This window comes from Theropithecus gelada, chromosome 20 (genome assembly GCF_003255815.1).
Source record: "Theropithecus gelada isolate Dixy chromosome 20, Tgel_1.0, whole genome shotgun sequence".
NCBI classification, from domain to species: Eukaryota; Metazoa; Chordata; class Mammalia; order Primates; family Cercopithecidae; genus Theropithecus; species Theropithecus gelada.
Window position 1 is genome coordinate 32470352 of NC_037688.1, and position 20953 is coordinate 32491304.

A 20953-nucleotide genomic window follows, 5' to 3' on the forward strand; every position below is an offset into this window, starting at 1 on the left:
CCCAACTAAGCACCAGGAAGAAAAATTTCCAGATTTGGAAAGGCACTCTAACCCTGCAGACTGGCAAAGAAAACGGAAAAGGAATTCCAAATCAAGACACACACTGTGAAAATGTCATTAAACGCCAGTGACGAGGTAAAAACAATTTGCTCCTGAAGAAAAATCCAAATCTCCACCAAAAGGGATGGACGATACCTGGACAAGATCCTTTCTTCCAACAAGCAAGGCAGAAGCGGCATTCTTCTGGCACGTTTCCTGAATATCATTCACATTCAATCTGAAATGTTTTTAAAGAATTAAAAATTTCATTCTAGTGTAACTTCCCACATCAACGAACAGATGAGAAACTGCCTCTCTGGTTGCTACTCAAAATGTTTTACTCTGTGTTTGCCTTGGGCCTCCTTCCTATCTGACTCAGAGGAAAAGCTTAACTAGAGCTGATGCTAATACATCTGTGGGTTCCAGCCTGGGGAAGATGAAATTGCTCACCTCTTTAAAGTCAGGAGGGGAGGCCATACTCAAATACCAATTTACCAACCAGCTTTTCTATGGAGTTCCCAAGCCCTGAGTGTTGAATAAAAATGAATTGAAATACATGCGACACTGACTATGGTTCCTAACAGAAAGAGTAGTGTGCTATGTACAGACTACAAAGGAAACACTTTCTGTTATGAGTTCGAGTTTAGGAAGAGGCAGGGGAACTGGAGGTGGCCTCTGCATGCCAATTACTCACCTCTCACTTCCGTCCAAACAAAAGTAGCTGTGCTTTGTATAATAGCTCTTCTGCTTTGTAAAGCAGCATGCCTTGTACAATACTCCACCCCTTTGAACGTGGGTGACACCAGTGAATATTGATGGGATATCACTTCTGTGATTATGTTATTAAGCAATTGACTTTGAAGTCACCTACAGAGAGACTGTCCTGGGTGGGGCTGACCTCGTCAGGTGAGGCCTTAGAGGGAAGGTGAAGCATATGTGAGCCATTCCTGCTGGTCTCAAGACGAGATTTACAGATAAGTTCTACAGCTGCAAGGGTCTGAATTCTGCTGACAACCTGAACAAGCTTGGAAGAGGAGTCTGTGCATCGGATGAGACCACTGCCTGACCAATGCCATTTCAGCCTGCTGAGACCCTGAGCAAGGACACAGAAAAGCTGTGCCCAGACTCATGACCCACAAAAACTGGAAGATGAGAAATGAATGTTGTTGGAAGCTAAGTTTGTGAGAATTTGTACACAGCAACAGAAAGCTAACACACTGGGCTTCTCCCGAAATTGCTTTTGAAGAAAGGATTCCCACACTCAAAAAAAAAAAAAAAAAAAAGGTTTGCTAATCCTAGCTAAGTGACGAGTACAGCAGACTTGAAATTTTGTACTTACATGTACAGTTCTCCCAGCGATTTGTGAACTGGCAGGAGGCACGCAACATCCTGGATGATGACTTTCCCAGCAGCCTTGATCTGTCGATTGCCAGAGTCCGATCCCTCACGCTTACTTTTCCATCGCCTTGATTTCTAGGGGTAGATGAAAGGATGTAACTAATGGGGACTTTGACAAGTGGAAACCAACAATTGCAGAGCTCATTATGTTGGGGTCATTGGTAATTTGCACTTTTTAAAAATTACATCATGCCTACAATTATAGGAATCAGCATCTGTAGGAAATAAAAGGATGAGCTCTTGATCCAATAATCCTAACAGGAAAAAAGCACCTACTGCCGGGCTAGATACATTCTGCAGGTGCTCAGAAACATGTATCAGGAAGCCAGGATTAATACATTAATTAATGAATTTGAAAACAGCAAGTAAATAAGTTAGTAAAGGCCACAAAAATGTGGGAGAACAATTTTTAGATTGAAATCAGTCCTAGGTTCAAAATTCCTGCCTGAAACTAATCAAAGTTTCTTTCCTTAGGCAGTTTGAACAACGTTTGTTGAAAATTTATTTCAGACATAGCAGTGTGTGGGCTCTGCAAACCTCAATCTGTAGTAGCAAGACAGAGAAATTTTGCAGCTTGAGGAGAATTACCCCGTTTTTCTGGAAGACTTGAATTATTTCCAAAAGTGATCTTTCTCAATGTCAAAAATACCTGATTTGAGGGGCTTGGGTAATGGACTTGAAATATCATGGGCAAGTTTCCCATTTCCCCAGGCTTACCTATGGGTGGCTACATATGTGAGGAGTCTGTATGTATGAAATGAGAGATGTCCTGGAAAACTCGAATTATGAGAGCACAGCCCCATCTGGAATCTTTAAAATGACAAGCCAAGGAGCAGGATTCTATTTTATTACCAGAAGTTAAAAAGGGGGACACCAAAGTGATTCAACTAAGGAAGGAATGACATATTTATTAGCAAAAAAAGGCAAAAGGAGCTAGTAAAAAGGGCCTCCAATTTGGAATGAGAAAAACCAAGATTTCCAGGTCTTATTACTACGTGTACTGGCTCAGTAGGACACTGCGCAAGTTTTCATTTGTTGTGAATTTAGCCTAAGGCATGTCACTCTTTGTTCGCTCACTGACAACTTATGGCCAATCATGACCTCTGTTGTTCCAATCTCACAAGGTTAATGAGCGTACAATGAAGAGGTAGGGGTGCAAATTAAATGGAAAAGTGTACTCTAGAAACCTGTAATTATTATGAATGTATATAAGCTCTCGGGAATTTAAATTGGATCATTATTTAGATTACTCACAAATAAATTCATTTTCTGTAAGTGATTTTTATACAATCATTCTTCCATAAATTAGCCTTGGTCTAAAGTCAGGGATTTCTGACCACTGATATCCCATTTAATCCCCAAAGTTGTCCAATGCATGTAACTTCCTATAGGGTTATCATGTGTCTTAGAACCTACTAAATTCAGGACATGTGGAGTTAGTTCAGGGCAGGTAAATGAAGAAGTTTAGCTGAAGTATCTGTCAATTGTTTATCATCATTTGTAAATGCATGTATGCATGTTACACTATCAATTTGGAACTTTAACTCGTTTGATCTTTTTTTTTTTTCCTTTTGAGACAGAGTCTCCCTCTGTTGCTGAGGCTGGAGTGCAGTGGTGTGATCTTGGCTCACTGCAACCTCCGCCTCCTGGGTTCAAGTGATTCTCCTGCCTCAGCCTCACAAGTAGCTGGGATTACAGACATGCGCCACCATGGCGGCTAATTTTTGTATTTTTAGTAGAAATAGGGTTTCACCATTTTGGCCAGGCTGGTCTTGAACTCCTGACCTCAAGTGATCCACCCACCTTGGCCGCCCAAAATGCTAGGATTACAGGAGTGAGCCATCGCGCCTGGCCCCATTTGATCTTAAGAACCAGATCAGTGACTATTTACCATTTATCCATACCCAAGTCATCATTCTGCAATACAAGGGGAAGCTTTATCAATTATTATGGGGTAGCCCTTCCATTCCTACTTGCCCTGGTTTTCTAAAACATTATGTGCATACTCACAAAAGTGTTACCCTTTTAGACACAATCATCTTGACATGGGTGTAAGTAAGGGGAGGTTATGTTAAAGAGCAAAGAACCTGTCAGAATGGGCTGGAGCCAGGCAGTGTTACTGACCTAAGACAGACGTAGTCACATGTGCACTAAATACTATGGCAGGGCCTGTTTTAGGGAGGGTCATTTAACCTGTGTCTACCTTGCAGTGACAGTGAATAGCACAGGGGCTTTAGGATAATAGGGAAGGGACAAGGTACACAAGCTCATTCACTGTGATTTTCATTCAGGTTTCCAGGACTTAAAAAAGCCCAGGAAACAACACACCCACAGGCCCCACATAATTGGTCATCTCAAGTGAGACTCAGGGTACTGGATTAAAAAAAAAAAAAAAAATCTATGCCAGAAAGATTCCACCTAGAATGGAATCTGATCCGTCTAATTTGATCTTCCGGGTAGGGTGGAAGGCTTCTAAAACACTGATCCAGGCAGTCACTCTGGCTCTTTATTCCAAAAAAAGAAGGAGAAGCGCTTAAACAATTAAGCAATTCGCTATTGCTCAGTTTAACTACACAGCTGAATTGAAGGCCTCAATGAAGGATGAGGTCTACTAGCTTACAGAACACACGGAAAATAACCATGGGCCGAGCGCGGTGGCTCACACCTGTAATCCCACACTTTGGGAGCCCAAGGCAGGCAGATCACTTGAGGTCACGAGTTCAAGACCAGCCTGGCCTTGGCCCACATGGTGAAACCTCGTCCATACAAAATATACAAAAATTAGCAAGGCATGGTGGCATGGGCCTGTGGTCCCAGCTATTCGGGAAGCTGAGGCAGGAGAATTACTTGAACCGGGAGGCAGAAATTGCAATGAGCTGAGATCACGCCACTGCACTCCAGCCTGGGCGACACAGCAAGACCCTGCCAAAAAAAAAAAGTCGCAATTTCCTGACCTTTGAAACAAACCTAATGAAAGTATATTATTAATTATATTAAGATTCATATGCCCAAAGCAGCTCATTTGCAAAACAGACTAGCTCATTTGAAATTGACAAATGACACAAGTCCAAGTGTACAGATGTTTGACTGAGGACTTACAGTATCAGCTCCTGCTCCTGGACCGCTCACTCTGTGCTAGTATAAGCCTCACTATGACAGCTCTGTGACGAGGGATACTACCTGCATTTTACAAATGAGGACATGAGGCTTACTCTAGGTCACAGCCATCAGTGCTGAGATTTGAATACAGGCCTGTCAGGCTGCTAAGCTCATTCTTGTTAACTTGATTTTCAGTATACAATTTTATATTAAAAAATAATAAATAATAAATTCTAAGCCCCCTGTTAATATGGAAATTGCCTGGTCCATTTTTTAATGGATCCATTTCTGCAGGAAGGAGATTAGCACTGGATTCCAGCGATGCTTGTCCAGCTCCACCCTTCTACGATGACTTACTTCTTCAGTCACTTTCTGCCAGCATCGTGCCTCTGTTCTGCTCAGCCCGAGTGTCTACTGAAGATCTGCAGCTCCTGCAGCTACATGGTTTCATAGCAGGGCAGGCCAGATTCAGACCAAGATGCTGCATTTCAGGCCAGGCACCTCACACTGTTTAGGCTTTGGGGTTTAGGCACATTCAGGATTAGGCACATTGAGAGAGAAGAAAACTGAGTCCAAAGAGATGTCTTAGGGACTCTTCCCCCATTTGCAGCTTTGGGTTACAAAGATGAGTAGAAACAAACCTATGTGACCCGTCCATACTTGATGCAAATACAGATAGTGGTCTTTGCAACTTTTTGCAATGATTGTTCAATGAATTATGAAAATCACAGTCTGTAATTCCTGGGACTTCTTGAGACACCAGGCTTCTAGATATTTCTGTTTGATCTGTACTGGATGGATAGCAGGTGCTTTATGAAACCTCACTCATCTGCCTTTAAGCCTGCCATAAAGGAGGTTCCGCAACAAAGGATCACCCTAATTAGAGTTGCTACCTGGAACCAAACTGTAAAAGCAATTACAGGACAGTGCTGTAAATTTTTTTAATCCAGCAAGAAATAACTGCAAAACATTGTCAAAAATCTTTAAGGGGCTGCAAAATATTGTCACTGTCAGTTTTTCATAATGTGTTGGTTAGCGGTTTTTAAACATAAATATCTCCCCTTTAGGCTTCAGGGGTCTCTTGGTAATCCTGCCTACTGGCCAATTACTCTGGGGATTCTAACAAGGCTGTCTAAATGGAGAGGCTAAATCTCAAATGAGATCAGATACCAGTTGGGGTCTTAGGCCCTTGCTGTTAGCTAATGAGTAGATGGACACCTTTTCAGGGTTTTTTCCCCAGTGCTCTGGCAATAAGAACCATTCATGTTCCATCCACATCTCTCCTAAGAAATTTTCACCTCAATATCTTGCTGGCAATGTTCGGAATCTCTCTTGTCTGTGCAACTGCCATGTAATAACATACGGATTTCTTTTAGGATCCTCTGGTTCCAGAGCATACTGACACATGAGGCTAAGGTGTGGTTAATCTTTCTGCACTCGGGAAGGGTGCCATGGTCTAAAAGCCCCTGAACTTCCTGCGTTGCTCCAGTCCCACTCTGACGGGCTTAAATATGGACACTTCTCTATGCAGTAAAGTTAGTACCTCTGGGAGGCAAAGGATTTGATCCTTTCAATGCTCCATCAATAGAAAATGTCCTGTCCCCACAGATTTCAGGAGAAGAAATTGAGGGAAGAGAGACAAAGCAAGACAGACAAATTATTACATGATGAGCACCAGGCTGCCCCTCTGAACAAACCAAAAAGGTGTTCATGGAGTTATGGCAAAGAGGACAAGGAAGAACGGAGTGGGGTGGAGGTTGGGGGGCAGGAGGGAGGCACTGGTGCAAATAGCACTGAATGACAACCAATAGCCAGCTTGCGACTGTACCACCAGTGTTACTGCTACAATCAGAGGCAACATTAATGCCAATAAATGGGTTGAATGTAAAAACAGCCCAAGAATAAGCCACCAACTGCTTCGCAGAAACCCCATTAGCAATGTATAATCCGCAGAGCGGGCAGGGAGTCTAAACGAATCCCTGTTTAAATAGCAGCGGGAGCAGGGACTTTTGGACAATCAGTGGAAATTCAGCAGTCGGGTTGGCTGGGACAGGCTTTTGGAAGGTGGCCCCATTGGTGGCTCCACCTACAAGCTGTTGGCAGCAGTGGTACTTGCTAATCGGGGCTTCTGATTCCAACTGGTTTTCTCTGACAAGGCTATAGGATGATTCCCCTCAGTATTCTTTATACCAAATGAAATTTATACAAAGCCTCAAGGCTGCCTTGCACAGCGTGAGGTCACCTTGGCACTACTGAAACATGAAGGGATGGGAGAGGAAGACAGAAGAGGGGAAATGGCCAATAGGAGTGAGTAAGAAAGAAAGAAAAGGAAGAGAGGATGTCCACAGCGGAGGTTTTACTGTCTACGCAAAATATTGATGGTAAGGAAAAAATTTGTTCCAGAAACTTCCCAAAGGATAAAAACTAGCTTCTGTGTTATGCCATTGAAGCAGGTGGGCACCTCCCTCTGTGATTGTAAAAGCAGAGACAAAATAGTGGAAGCCTCTTATATCTTCCTCTGCTCCCCCCATGCCAAAGGTAGGCTTTTGAAAGCTCCAAAAAATTACACAAATGCTCCAAGTGAAATTGGGTGAGCTAACGGCTTACAATCAGGGTTCTTTCCAAGAAACCCAGTATTTAGTTTCCTTTGCAAAAAGAGTCCATTCAGGATCCCTGACAATATTAGCCATTTGAAACTCTGTGATTGGACAAGGAGACAGTCCTTGGTGCCTGAACTCCCCCAAGCAAAACATTGACTGTTGCTGGTCCTGAAAACAGCTAGTCTGTCATTTCAGGTTCCTCAAAGCCAGGCAGGTGGCATTTTATTCTTGGGCCTTGGGTAGAGACAGGATTAGTTAAGGAGAGCATTTGCACAGCGCACAGTACCGGGAAGTCGTTAATTGCTTGTATGGACCAACGCCGCCGGGCAGAGCGAGGAGACATCTGTGCATGAAAACGTTACACCCAGGAGGAGGGAAGAAAAACACCAAGAAAATTAAAAGGGAAAAATATAGAATAAAATGAAAGCTTCCCACACATCCGATGGATTCAAATGTACCATAATACACTGTAAAGTTGGGATTGGAACGACTAAAAGATCTGATCCTAAGCACAGCGGTATTCGGCTTCCCTCACCTCCCTCCCACCCCATCACACTCCAAATACAGCTTCAATTTCATTGTTCTTTTGGTCACATTTCAAGGTATATGGAGGCTGACATCAACACAGTTCTGACAAAGGAACTACAAATAGGTTTGAGGAACACTAACACACACTAAGATCATTGTGCAAGTGGAGAAATAGGCAGAAGCCCGTTTTCCCCTGCAGGAGGTAAGAAGGAGAACATATATTGAGAGCACATACTCATTCCTAAAAGGAAGACATTCTTGAATAGACTCAATACCAAATTTTTTCTGGTATGCGGTTGGGGGGCGATGAGGGAATTCGGTGTCTTGACATTGGGCCTGCAGGACTGTCTTCAGAGTGACACCATGGAGAAATGGGAACCGTGAAGAAACGAGGGGAAGGAAGAGGCTAACACTGAGGAGGGACCTTCTTGAAAGCACCCTTGCTAACAAGATGAGTATCTGTTTATGGAGATCAGAAATTATTCTATTAACTTAAAGATCTCTCCAGTGATTTACATCAGAGCTATTTTAGTAACATAAACTAAAGCAAGAGTGGGAGGTTGCAACAATGTTTAAATGTATGCAAGGCAACACCTAACGCTTATCCTAAGTTCTGGGCCTTCTGATTTACCCTAGGAATGAACAACACTTAATCAGCTATTAAGAGTTCACTTGTCAAATTAATGTTAGCAATTTGATGGCTTTTGAGGCATCACACGTTTTAAAATTTGTAGGAGCAAACCTTAGCATTCCATCTAGAGAATATTTGGGTGAATAAAACAACATAACCTAAGTAGGGCAGGTTAAAACACACAAGACCACAGGAGAAACAAACAACAATCTCTAGATGGCTCTATAAAGATGTTTTGTTATTACACTCTACTGGGCCAGGCGCGGTGGCTCCCACCTATAATCCCAACACTTTGGGAGGCCAAGGCAGGTGGATCACCGGAGGTCATGAGTTCGAGACCAGACTGGCCAACATGGTGAAACCATGTCTCTACTAAAAATACAAAAAATTAGCCAGGTGTGGTGGTGGGCGCCTGTGATCCCAGCTACTCGGGAGACTGAGCCAGGAGAATTGCTTGAGCCCAGGAGGTAGAGGTTGTGGTGAGCCAAGACTGCGCCTTTGTACCCCAGCCTGGGCAACAAGAACGAAATGCTGTCTCAAAAAAAAAAACAAAAAAAACCACTATACTGGCTGGGTGAGATGGCTCATGTCTATAATCCCAGCACTTTGGGAGGCTGAGGTAGGAAGACTGCTAGAACCCAGGAGTTTGAGACCAGCCTGGGCAACATAGCAAGACCTCATCTCTATAAAACACAGACCAAAAAAAACCCAAAACCAAAAAACCACTACACTTCCCTCACTGCTGTGCCTTAAGGCAGTTACATTCTGTTCTGTTTTTCTTACTCATTTAAAGCTCTCAGGGGCAGAGATCTAAAAGGGAATAAAAATATGTAGGAGAAAAATGTGGGCTAAAAATGAAGACCTAAACACAGAGAAATCCAGCCTGGGCAACATAGTGGGACCTCAGCTCTACACAAATATTTGTTTTTAATTAACTGGGTGATGAGGTGGACTCCTGTAGTTCTAGCTACTCAGGAGGCTGAGGTGGGAGGATCACTTGAGTACCAGAGTCTGAGGTTGCAGTGAGCCATGTTCACACCACTGCACTCCAGCCTGGGCAACGAGCAACAGAGTGAAGTCTCATCTCTTTAAAAAAAAAAAAAAAAAAAAAAAAAAAAAAAAATTCCAAAACCCAAAAACACAAACAGAAATTTAGTAGACTGGAATCATTTCCAAAACAAAAGCAACAAAAGCGACATCATTTGACATGTGAAACTAGACAGCTGAGGATTAGAAAATGCTCCTCAAGGGTATCAACCTTTGTAAGGGAGGTAAGGTAGCCCACATAAGATATCATGGCCATATTACACTTATGTAATTCCCTCCTTGGCCCCTACGTAAATGGGATGAATGTGAACAAACTTCAAGGAGAGAGAAATTTATGTCAAATTCATCACAAAATGACTGACTTATTTTTATCTTGTTAACCTACTAAGTTGAACCACAAGAATCTTTGTTTAGGTCAAAAATGGTCAAATATCAGCAATTTCGTATGACTTAAGCTAATAATCCAAGGTTTCTGAGGTTCTTAAAATGTTCTATTTCTTGACCTGTGAGATTATTAATTCACTGAACTGTACACGCCTTTGATTTGTGAACTTTTCTGTATTTGGTATATATCAATACAAGAGTTTCATATGAAATTATAATCAAAGCATCACCCCATTTTATTTGGTCACTATTTGAAATAATACATAAAAGGCCACTTACTATGTCTATTAGGGGGCTCGAACAGTCCACTTTCTGTGCCGAACAGAACACTGGGAACCACCCCGAACTGAAATTTCACAACTCTTCCTCCACTACCCTGCATATGCTATCTGATGAGAGAATTATCCACGTGCTCTTGGTTCCTCTTTGTAATTATGGTGTTTGTAGTAAAAAAGTCCATACCATCAAAAACATGAACACAGGCTTAAAAGAGGCCCCATCTTGGAACCGGAGTTATTTTGATTTTTGTGGGCTTTTGTGGGCTTTACACACCCCCACAAAGTCAAAATTACTAGTCAGTCTATTCTGCCCAATCTGAACCCAAGCATGGGTGGCACACGACACGAATCAAAGAGGAATTCAGAACTGCCTCTTGGACTGAAAGATCTCCTTGACCTGCCCCTGATACTAAAGAGAACTCCCACATGTACCCAACCATAAGCCTGGCTTTCATCTCAACGAAATGTCTTAGTTCCAACCTGTTTATCAAATCATCTCTCCAATTACCTGCAAACATGTGGGAAAAAAGAACTAACAATTTTGAATGGAAAGGACCTGGAGATGATATAGATGAGTGGGTGTTCCAAGGAGGTCTGTACTAAGCAAGTGGGCAGAATTCCATCAGAGATGTGAGGAAGGGGACTATAGGAAAGTGTCCAGAAGAAAAAAAAAAACAACCATTTTCCCTATTCAACTAAATGGTTTTGTTCAAGGCTGGCTGGTCTCAAACATCACTTGCTGCCACTCATTTTAGTCACATACAACCCTAAAATAAAGTCAGAGATGGCCAACTCTCAGTGTAAACCAAGAAGGTTGGACATTCTACTGCAATCGAACTGAAGGCACTTCTAATACTCCCTAGAAATGGGTGTTTTGTCTAAAATAATTCCGTTTTTTTAAAAACAAATATTAATTACAATCCATTATTTCCCATTCAGCAAGAGATAACAACAAAGAATTCCTAAGGCCTGAGTTTGTGCAGTGCTCAGTGGTAACTCTGTTGAAAACATCAAGTCAGCTAAAAGTCTGTTTAACCCAGACCTGCAATCTGCCAACACAGAAAGCTTTCTTAGGATCATTCCTATGCTCTGCCAACATTCTCTACATTGTTGGCACCACAGGTTTCTGACAGCTTAATGATAACTACTCAGGGACAATGAGTTCTTTAAGAAACTAGGCACATAAGGACAAGCTCAGGTGATTTTTGTGTCATCTGGTCCACTCAGATATGTATTTCCATGTAGACTTAGTAAAAAAAAAAAAAAAAAAAAAACAAAACCTTTTAGACATTAACTTTAAGACTTCTCACAACTATGAAGTTCCAAATATATTAAGATCCCAAGACTTCAGAGGCAACCCTTAACTTGTTGACAAACATCACAATACCACGGAAGACCTGAAGCTAAGGTATTCTACCCTGAAATAATGGGCTCAGTGAATGGAGATTACAAGGACAGGGTTAAATGGGGAGTAAAGATTATGGACCATAAGAACTACCCCCCAACCCATACACACACAATTTAGAGCAGGTAAAACCAACTGAAAGGAACAAAGCAATGGCTTTCTTGAACAAACTGATTATGAAAGTGAATGGTTACAGGGGGATTACTAATCTAGCTGCTGCACCAGGCAGGAGCTGAGGAACAAGAATCCAGGAGAAGGGGTAAGAATCAAAGGCCGCGGCTCTGGCACTTACCCGCTCCTTGTAGTAGAAGGAGCTGATGGAGACCTGCTCTTTCTCGCTGCGAGTGGGGCTCCCACTGTATAAACGAAGGTTCCCCGGGGCCTCTGTGCGGATCTTCATGGGCGCGATCAAGCCAGTGTGATAAGCGGACAAGGCTGAGAGAGATCTGTAGTTGAAAATGATAATTATCCACACTGGCTGCAGTCCTGTCATATTTCCAATGGTGCTATTCTTAGCACTTGATACCAAGAGGAGAAGACAAAATGAGAAGATGGAAACTCCAGAAAAAGAAGTCAATAAAACTTTTAACACTGAAAAATGCTTTATCTGCAGAAGCATAGAATGCTTCTATGATTACAGACATGAAAAATTCAAAGGAATCTGCAAACTACTAGAATAAGTGAAATTGAATACAAGGTCAACCTACAAACATCTACTATAGTTCTATCAATTAGAAACAAACATTTGGAAAATAAGTATTTTTAAAGCTCATTTATAGTAGCATTAAAACACATCAAATACCTAGGAATAAATTTAATTTTTGAAAATGTGCATGACAATACAAAATGTTGCTGAGAGAAATTAAACGAGACATACAATGATGGAGAAATACACCACGCTAGTGGATTGGAAGAGTCCGTATTCTTAAGACATCAATTTTCTCTAAATTGTTCTACAGAGTCAACACAATTCCAATCAAAATACAAGCAGGCTTTGTAGTAGGAACTAATAAGCTGATTTCATAATTTTATTAAAAGTCCTAGAATAGCCAACCTGAACTAAACAAGAATAATATAATTGGAGAACTTGACGTATCAGATTTGAAGACTGAACTATATAAAAGTACATTATAAATGTAGTGTTGGCATAAAGGATAAACAGATCAAAGGAAAAAGGAGAGTCCAGAAAGACCACAAATATATGATCTATTGATGTTCACCAAAGGCATCAATACAAATTCAATGAAGAAAGGAAATCTTTTTATAAATGATGCTAGAACAACTGTTTTTCTACAAAATAAAACAAACTCTGACCCCTTAACTCACAATACATGCAAAAATTAATTTGAAATGGATTACAGACCTTAAATAAGGAATTTAAATCTATAAAGCATTTATTTTTATTTATTTATTTTTCTATAAAGCTTTTAAAAAGAAACACAAGGCCCGGTGTGGTAGCTCAAACCTGTAATCCCAGCACTTTGGGAAGCTGAGGCGGGCAGATCACCTGAGGTTAGGAGTTTGAGACCAGCCTGGCCAACAGGGTGAAACCCCGTCCCTACTAAAAATACAAAATGAGCCAGGCGTGGTGGTGCATGCCTGTAATCCCAGCTACTCGGGAGGCTGAGGCAGGAGAATCACTTGAACCTGGGAGGCGGAGGTTGTGGTGAGCTGAGATTGCGCCATTGCACTCCAGCCTGGGGAACATGAGCGAAACTCCGTCTCAAAAAATAAAAAATAAAATAAATAGGCCAGGCACGGTGGCTCACGCCTGTAATCCCAGCACTTCGGGAGGCTGAGCCAGGTGGATCACGAGGTCAGGAGGTCGAGATCATCCTGGCTAACACAGTGAAAACCCATCTATAACTAAAAAATACAAAAAATTAGGCCGGTGTCGTGGTGGGCACCTGTAGTCCCAGCTACTTGGGAGGCTGACGCAGGAGAATGGCGTGAACCTGGGAGGCAGAGCTTGCAGTGAGCTGAGATCATGCCACTGCACTCCAGCCTAGGTGACAGAGCAAGACTCTGTCTCAAAAAAAAAAAAAAAAAAGAATAAAAAAATAAAATAAATAAAATTAAGTGATAAATTGGACATCATCAAAATTAAGAAAATCTGTTCACTGAAAAACATTAAAGAGGGAGAAAGACAAGCCACAGATTAGGAGAAAATCAATACATACATCTAGCAAAGAATTTGTAACCAAAATAGATAACAACCAGAAATAAATAAGAAATGCAGTTCCCCCAAAATGGGCAAAGTACTTAAGCACATCACAAAAAAAGATACCCAAATGGTTAATATGCACACAGAAGCTGCTTGACATCATTCATCATCAACATGGAAATGCAAATTAAAACGACAGTGAGATACGAGGACACTCACATCACAATGGCTAAAGTTGAAAAGACTGGCAATACCAAGTTTTGGAATGGATACAGAGCAACCAGTGCTCTGAAACATTGCTGGTGACAGGGTAAATGGCACAATCACTATGCACAAACTTTTGGGTAATTTCTCAAGTTAAACATACATCTATTCAATGACTGAGGAATTCTGCTCCTCAGGTGCAGAAATTAATATACAAGTCTTTTTATGAAAATATGTATCCAGGTTTGCTCATAATGGCCAAAAACTGGAAAGGATGCAAATATCTATCAACAGGACAATGAATAAACAAACTGTTATATTCATCCGATGGACCTACTGACACATGCGGCAATGTGGATCAACGTCAGTAACCTTAAGTTGAGCAAAGTAAGCCAGACATAAAACAGGTCATGCCGCACAATTCCACTTCAATGAAGTTCAAGAACAGGCAAAACTATGAGGACAGAAGTCAAGACAGTGGTGTCCTCCAGGTGCTGAAGGGCTGGGAAAAGGGACTGGGAACCTTTGGGGGTGAGGACAATGTTCTATATCTTAATGTGAGTGTTGGTCACCGAGCCGTACACTTCAGATTTGTGTACTGTAAACTATACCTCAGTAAAGGACTGTCAGTTGAAAAACATTCTAATAGGAACATTTTCCCCTTTAATCCGAAGTCCGGATACAGATATTCCTTCTTTCCCTTCGAGAATACAGGACATTCTCTACTCCAATAAGGAACTGGGTGTAATGTAGGTATTCCCTAGTACTGAACCCCAGTTCCCATGGGGCCCAGGTCACATCTGCCCAGGTTACTGCAGAGATTGGCCACTTCTTGGCAAAACAGCAGTGTCTGCTCACACAGTTCTCTCATTCAGTTCTCTTTCTTTCTTGTTGGCTCAGCTATTCATTCATAACTGATAGGGTTAGGCTTTGTGTCCCCACCCAAATCTCATCTTGAATTGTAATCCCCACAATCCGCACATGTTGAGGGAGGGACAGAGTGGGAGGTGATTGGATCATGGGGGCTGTGTCCCCCATGCTGTTCTCATGATAGTGAGTTCTCACCAGACCTGATGGTTTTATAAGATCTGACAGTTTCTCCTTCACATACATACACACTCTCTCTCGCCTGCTGCCATGTAAGATGTGCCTCTTCCCCTTCCGCCACGATTTTAAGTTTCCTGAGGTCTCTCCAGCCATGTGGAACTGTGAGTCAATTAAACCTCTTTATAAATTACCCAGTCTTGGGCAGTTCTTTATAGCAGTGTGAGAACGGACTAATATAATGACTATGCTGATGATACTGTATCCAGCGCCTTCAGGGGTTTGCAGCAGGGAGCTTTGCAAGTTATTATATCTTGGTCACCAGACTGCAGAACCAGAAGTCTACTGTATAATCCTAACGTTTTAAAACCCAGTAATCTTAACAGGACACACAGAGCACTTCCGATATACCAGGTGGTGTTTTAAATGTTTTTAGAGGGACTTAATCTTCCCAGCAACTACAGGTGGTGGGTGCTACGATCATCCCATGTTACTGTTGAAGGAACTGAAGCTGAAGTTGAGATAACTTGCCCAAGGTCATAAAATGAGAGGGCCAAAATTTGGATCTGGACACGTTGGCTCTGAAGTCCATATTCCTATCTGCTACACTAAAAGAAAAACTTTTTTTAAAGCACAGAAAAACAATGACTAGACAGAAACATGTTCTGTTGTTAAACATGATTACCTCTAAAACAGGGAAAAGGCAAAGAAAGGCTTTCACATTGTAATTTAAAACTTCCAGGCCGGGCATGGAGGCTCATGCCTTTAATCCCAGCACTTTGGGAGGCTGAGACAGGTGGACTGCTTGAGCTCAGGAGTTTGAGACCGGCCTGGCAACACTGCAAAACGTTATCTCTAAAAAAACATATAAAAATTAGCTGGGCATGGTGGTGCACGCCTGTAGTCCCAGCTACTTGGGAGGCAGAGGCAGGAGGATCACTTGAGCCAGGAGGTAAGGGCTGCAGTGAGCTATGATCATGCCACTGCACTCCAGCCTGGGTGACAGAGCCAGATCCTATCTTAAAAAAAAAAAAAAAATTTCATTTGTGTTTTCCCAATGTACTACTTACATAATGTTATAAAATTACACATTGTTTGGTAATATAAGAAGTGGCATATTAATGTTGTGAAACCACAGATGGTTTTTTTGTTATTTTTCCAGTTTTATTTAATGTTAAATTGAATAATAAAATAATCAAAAACAAATAATAAATAATATGCTAGCAATAGGGGAAAGGCATATTTAAAAACAATTTGCCTTGTTTTGACAAGAGCTTTTATCAATCTACTTCTTCTAATGGTTTGGTAATAACTGTACAGCAGAAATCTCAGCTTTCTTGCAACTTAATTGACTTCAATCTTTCTCAAATAAATCTTGTAATGGGAGTTTACTGAAGAACTAAAACGCATTGTCCAAAGACAAACTCCGTGGTCCTTCCCAGTCTCTGGCCACTTCTGGCCACGGGAACGTAGAGTGGCTTCTGCATCTCCCGCACTCACCTCGGAGTAGGCTCTGTGGGAGACACCGCCCGATGCATCGTCATGGGCCTTGTGAAATACACCAGGTAACCTAAAGAAGAAGACATCACATGAGCCGTCAGTGTCAACAAGCTGGACGTGGGAAATCCTGAGGCAGGACTGGCCAGTCTTTCTTCTATCTCTGTATACCTGAGGGTAAGACACATTTTCATAAGCTGCAAGACTCGTGAGTGTGGTGACCCTTACCAAGAACAAAGGTCAGCACTCGAGTCCAGGAGAGAGGATGTAGGTGGACGGGGCAGAGTCATCAGCGGGACTCTAAGGCTCCCTATCAGGGGACTGTCCCCTGCTAAGACTCAGGGCTCTGAGTAAAGACTCAAACCCAAGCTCATCAGAATGAAGAAAGTTAAGACCACCATTCTGGTGCACACTCTTAGGATAAGTCCAGAGACATCGACTGGGCCTCAGACCCTGCCACGCTACTATGAAAGTCTCGTTGGAGTTCTCTGGGACTAAAAGCGAACATTTTTTGCTGGAGATGTTTATACAGAATCTATGGCATTCTTAGCTGCTCCCTCTCAAAATCTAGAATCAGAGAACCAAAGAGACCCACCTGCTCCACAGAACCTGGCCCCAGAAGTCCTAGGAAACGGAATGTTGGCATCCTGGTACGACCCGTAGGCTGTGGTCACACGAGCAAAAGTCGGTAACGGGGGTGTGACGGAGTTGGGGAGTGCAAACGGATTGCTGGAAGCGCTGTCTTCCTGGTTCTGAAATTTAAAATTCCATAAGCTAAAACCACAACCTGTCTTGAAGTTGAATTACAAAATAAGCACCCAGCAGGAAAAAAAAAAAAAAGCCCATGATTTTAGGGAGAAAGAAATGAAACAAAACCCCAAAGCATAAGTTGGTACAACAGTTTCATGCTTCCCACCACAAAGGACTCGAGGCAGGAGACGAGCTGGCGCAGGCAGGGCTCCAGGCAGCTCTGGCCGCGCTTCACTTTCTGCAGGGCCGTGTCCTTCAGGATCTAGAAAAGGCCCAAAACACAGTCAAGAAGAGGAACACATTTCTCTGACAGGCTATTCTGTTTGTTTTTTTTTTTTTTTTTGAGATAGAGTCTGTCTTTGTTGCCCAGGCTGGAGTGCAGTGGTGCGATCTCGGTTCATTGCAACCTCTGCCTCCCGTGTTCAAGTGATTCTCCTGCCTCAGCCTACCGAGTAGCTGGGAATACAGGCATGCGCCACCATGCCTGGCTACTTTTTGTATTTTTAGTAGAGATGGGGTTTCACCATGTTGCCCAGGCTGGTCTTGAACTCCTGACCTCAGGTGACCCATGCGCCTCGGCCACCCAAAGTGCTGAGATTACAGGAGTGAGCCACTGCACTGGGAAAAGGTCTGATTTTTCACAAAAAAAAATTTGCAATCTAATCGTATCATTTTATACTAATAGAAAAATCTATCTTTTTTGTATGTCCAAACTAGGCAATGACATATTCAGATTCCAAGTTTAACATGTCAAATACCACAAGATCTGAGTTACTGGCATTTCAGAGATCCTTAAGCCACTTGAAAATGTCCTGGTTCCATGTGATACCCCAACAAAGTGGAACAATCAAGTGTCCATGACCCAAACCGGGCAAAAAATGAGCAACATTCAGGTTGGCCTGAGTTTGTCAAAAAACTTCAGTCCCTTTACTTGTGACACTGCTCAAAATGAACAAGGGGTATGAAGAGGCTCATGGGGCTTTGTCATGGAGATTCCACCTGATTTGCTCTGGATGAACTGACACATCAAGTCTCTGAATCTGCAGAATTAAACACTGATGTCAGGCTGTGGCACCTCCATCTGGACACCCACTGTGTAGCTAGCCAGCCTACCTCTAGGATAACACCAGCTCCTTCTATGGGATAAAATTTTTTTATGACCTTACACATGTTTTTTTCTAATTATAAAATATCTTTTAGCTTCAGAATACATCTTGCTTGTTGTTTCCACGTAAATGAAATTGGACTGCAGTGCTCCTAACCTGGGCTCCTAAATGAAATTGGATTGCAAATGTTAATAATGTTAATGAGATCTGTGGACAGATTATATGCAATTCACATATTTATAGGCAGTATTTCTCAAACCATATGCAATCATTGTGTAGATTTTTCTGAGGAAGGCCATGACCCAAAAAAGGTTAAGAACCACGCTCTTATGTTTTCTACACAAAGTAAATGGCAAGTGCAGAGGTTACGTTGTTAACACTAGTGTGTATATGAAACAGATGACTTCTGAATCTCATCTACTAGAGTTTTCAGTCTTCTTTCCTACTCAGTCTAGACAATGATGCAGAACAGCAGGAGAATTTGGGAACCCAGACCCCTACCTTTAGCAGCTTAGCTTTCATGGTGGACGTGATGGTTGTGGGGTTAATAAACTGGAAGGAAGGGGCGGCGTTGTTTGGATACTGAGCAGGGAACTTCACCAGCATCTTGACGCGATGGTTGCTGCAGTGCACGGACACTGTGCAGCTCCTGTCTGCCGCATCCATCTGCAAGAGACAAATCCACAATGGCTTTGGAAACAAACCACAAAGTGTCTTTCGATGCACGTGCATTTAACCGAACGCTCCATGTTCCTAGTAATTGGGTGAAGGGAAAGACTCTACAAAGACAAATTTGTGTGGAAGACAATTCATTTTCAAAAAGATTCTTAAATTTTCATATCAGATTATTAAATTTTCATACCAATGGAATAAGCTGAAAGGTTTTTTTTTCTTTGATACGGGGTCTCACTCTGTCGCCCAGGCTGGAGTACAGTGTGGCACGATCTCAGCTCACTGAAACCTCCACCTTCTGGGTTCAAGTGATTCTCCCACCTCCACCTCCCAAATACTGGGAATACAGGCAGGCGCCACCATGCCCAGGGAATCTTTGTTTTTGTTTTTTTGGTTTTTTTGTTTTGTTTTGGTAGAGATGGAGTTTCACCATGTTGGCCAGGCCAGTCTCAAACTCCTGACCTCAAGTGATCCGCCCACCTTGGCCTCCTAAAGTGCTGGGATTCCAGGCGTGAGCCACCGTGAAGTCCAAAGTATTCTGACTTTAACGAAGCTTCCTCCCCAAGTCGTGGGGTTGACTGAAACTTGTTATATTTACTTTGAGATAGGAAAATAAAGCAGGAAGAAGTTAAACACCAGACTTGATTTAAAAAGTGCTCCTGGGAAAATCCATAGGGGAAGAAAGTAGATTTGGGATTGCCGGGGGTTGGGGGAAGGGGAAATAGGGAGGGACTGCTCATGAGTATGCGGTTTCTTCTGGGAATGATGAAAATGTTCTGCAATCACACAATGGTAATGGCTGCACAACTTTGTGAACATACCCATAACCGCCAGATTATTCACTTTAAAAAGGGGAATTCTGGCTGGGCGTGGTGGCTGATACCCGTAATCCCAGTACTTTGGGAGGCCAGGGTGGGCAGATCATCTGAGATCAGGAGTTCAAGACCAACCTGGCTGACATGGCAAAAACCCCATCTCTACTAAAAATACAAAAAACAATTAGCTGAGTGTGGTGGTGTACGCCCATAATCCCAGCTATTTGGGAGGCTGAGGCAGGAGAATCGCTTGAACCCGGGAGGCAGAGGTTGCAGTGAGTCATGATAGTGCCATTGCACTCCAGCCTGGGTGGAAAGAGCAAGACTACATCGCAAAAAAAAACCAAAAAGATTAATTTTATAGTATGTGAATTATATCTCAATAATTTTTTTAAAGTACTCTCAAAGAAAGGAATCAAGATCTTCAACTAGATCACTAGGAATCCACACTGTCCTCAAATGTGACAAAGGGAGTATACACTGACTTGATATAGATCACTAATTAAGCAAAGAATCTTTTATATCTTTCGATTTCTTGTGCTGCCAACTAGAGACAGCAGCTGGAGTAAAGTGACGAGAACCACATGTGGGAAATCTGGAGACCTGGATTCACATGTTATTTCTTCCACCAAATACCTGCTGATCTTGGACATTTCTTCTCTTGATGTCTCTGTTTCCTCAGCTATAAAGTGAGGCTAAAACCACTTAGACTTTTTTTTTGTTTTTGTTTTTGTTTTTGAGACAGAGTCTTGCTCTGTTGCCAGGCTGGAGTGCAGTGGCGCAATCTTGGCTCACTGCAAGCTCTGTTTCCCGGGTTCAAGCGATTCTCTGCCTCAGCCTTGCGAGTAGCTGGGATTACAGGCGCACACCACCATGCCCAGCTAATTTTTGTATTTTTAGTAGAGACGGGGTTTCACCATGTTGGTCAAGATGGTGTCGATCTCTTGACCTCGTGATCTGCCTACCTCAGCCTCCCAAAGTGCTTACAGGCGTGAGCCACCACACCCAGCCAGCAGACTTGTTTTAAAGGCCACATGAGATAGTTATGTAACAGCACATATTTGGGTAAAGGAAAAACTAATCAAGCTTTAAAACTCCTTTCTGGAGAGATACTCAATTTTCTAAAGCAAAGACTTTCAATACTTGCCCCCACAAAAAGAGCAAATGTTCCACAGGCTAAGTGAACAAAGAAATTTTGGTCGCCTTCTTACTATGAATCAAAATCACCAGGAAATGGCCAGCCTGAGGGAAGATGGCACAGCACAGCACAGCACAGAGAGTGCCCTGGAGGG

The 20953-nt window shown here is 42.4% G+C and overlaps 1 protein-coding gene across 1 annotated transcript in view; it reads right to left on the reverse strand.

Moving 5' to 3' along the window:
* The window catches only part of WDR59 (WD repeat domain 59), a 115319-nt gene that overhangs the window by 16813 nt on the left and 77553 nt on the right, over nucleotides 1–20953 (reverse strand). The window contains exons 14-20 of the mRNA XM_025369908.1: nucleotides 18676–18840; nucleotides 17235–17330; nucleotides 16914–17070; nucleotides 16322–16391; nucleotides 11702–11855; nucleotides 1379–1512; nucleotides 196–277 (exon numbers count right to left, since the gene is read on the reverse strand). Coding sequence (XP_025225693.1) covers nucleotides 196–277; nucleotides 1379–1512; nucleotides 11702–11855; nucleotides 16322–16391; nucleotides 16914–17070; nucleotides 17235–17330; nucleotides 18676–18840 — 858 coding nt within the window. The remainder of the gene's footprint in view (nucleotides 1–195; nucleotides 278–1378; nucleotides 1513–11701; nucleotides 11856–16321; nucleotides 16392–16913; nucleotides 17071–17234; nucleotides 17331–18675; nucleotides 18841–20953) is intronic.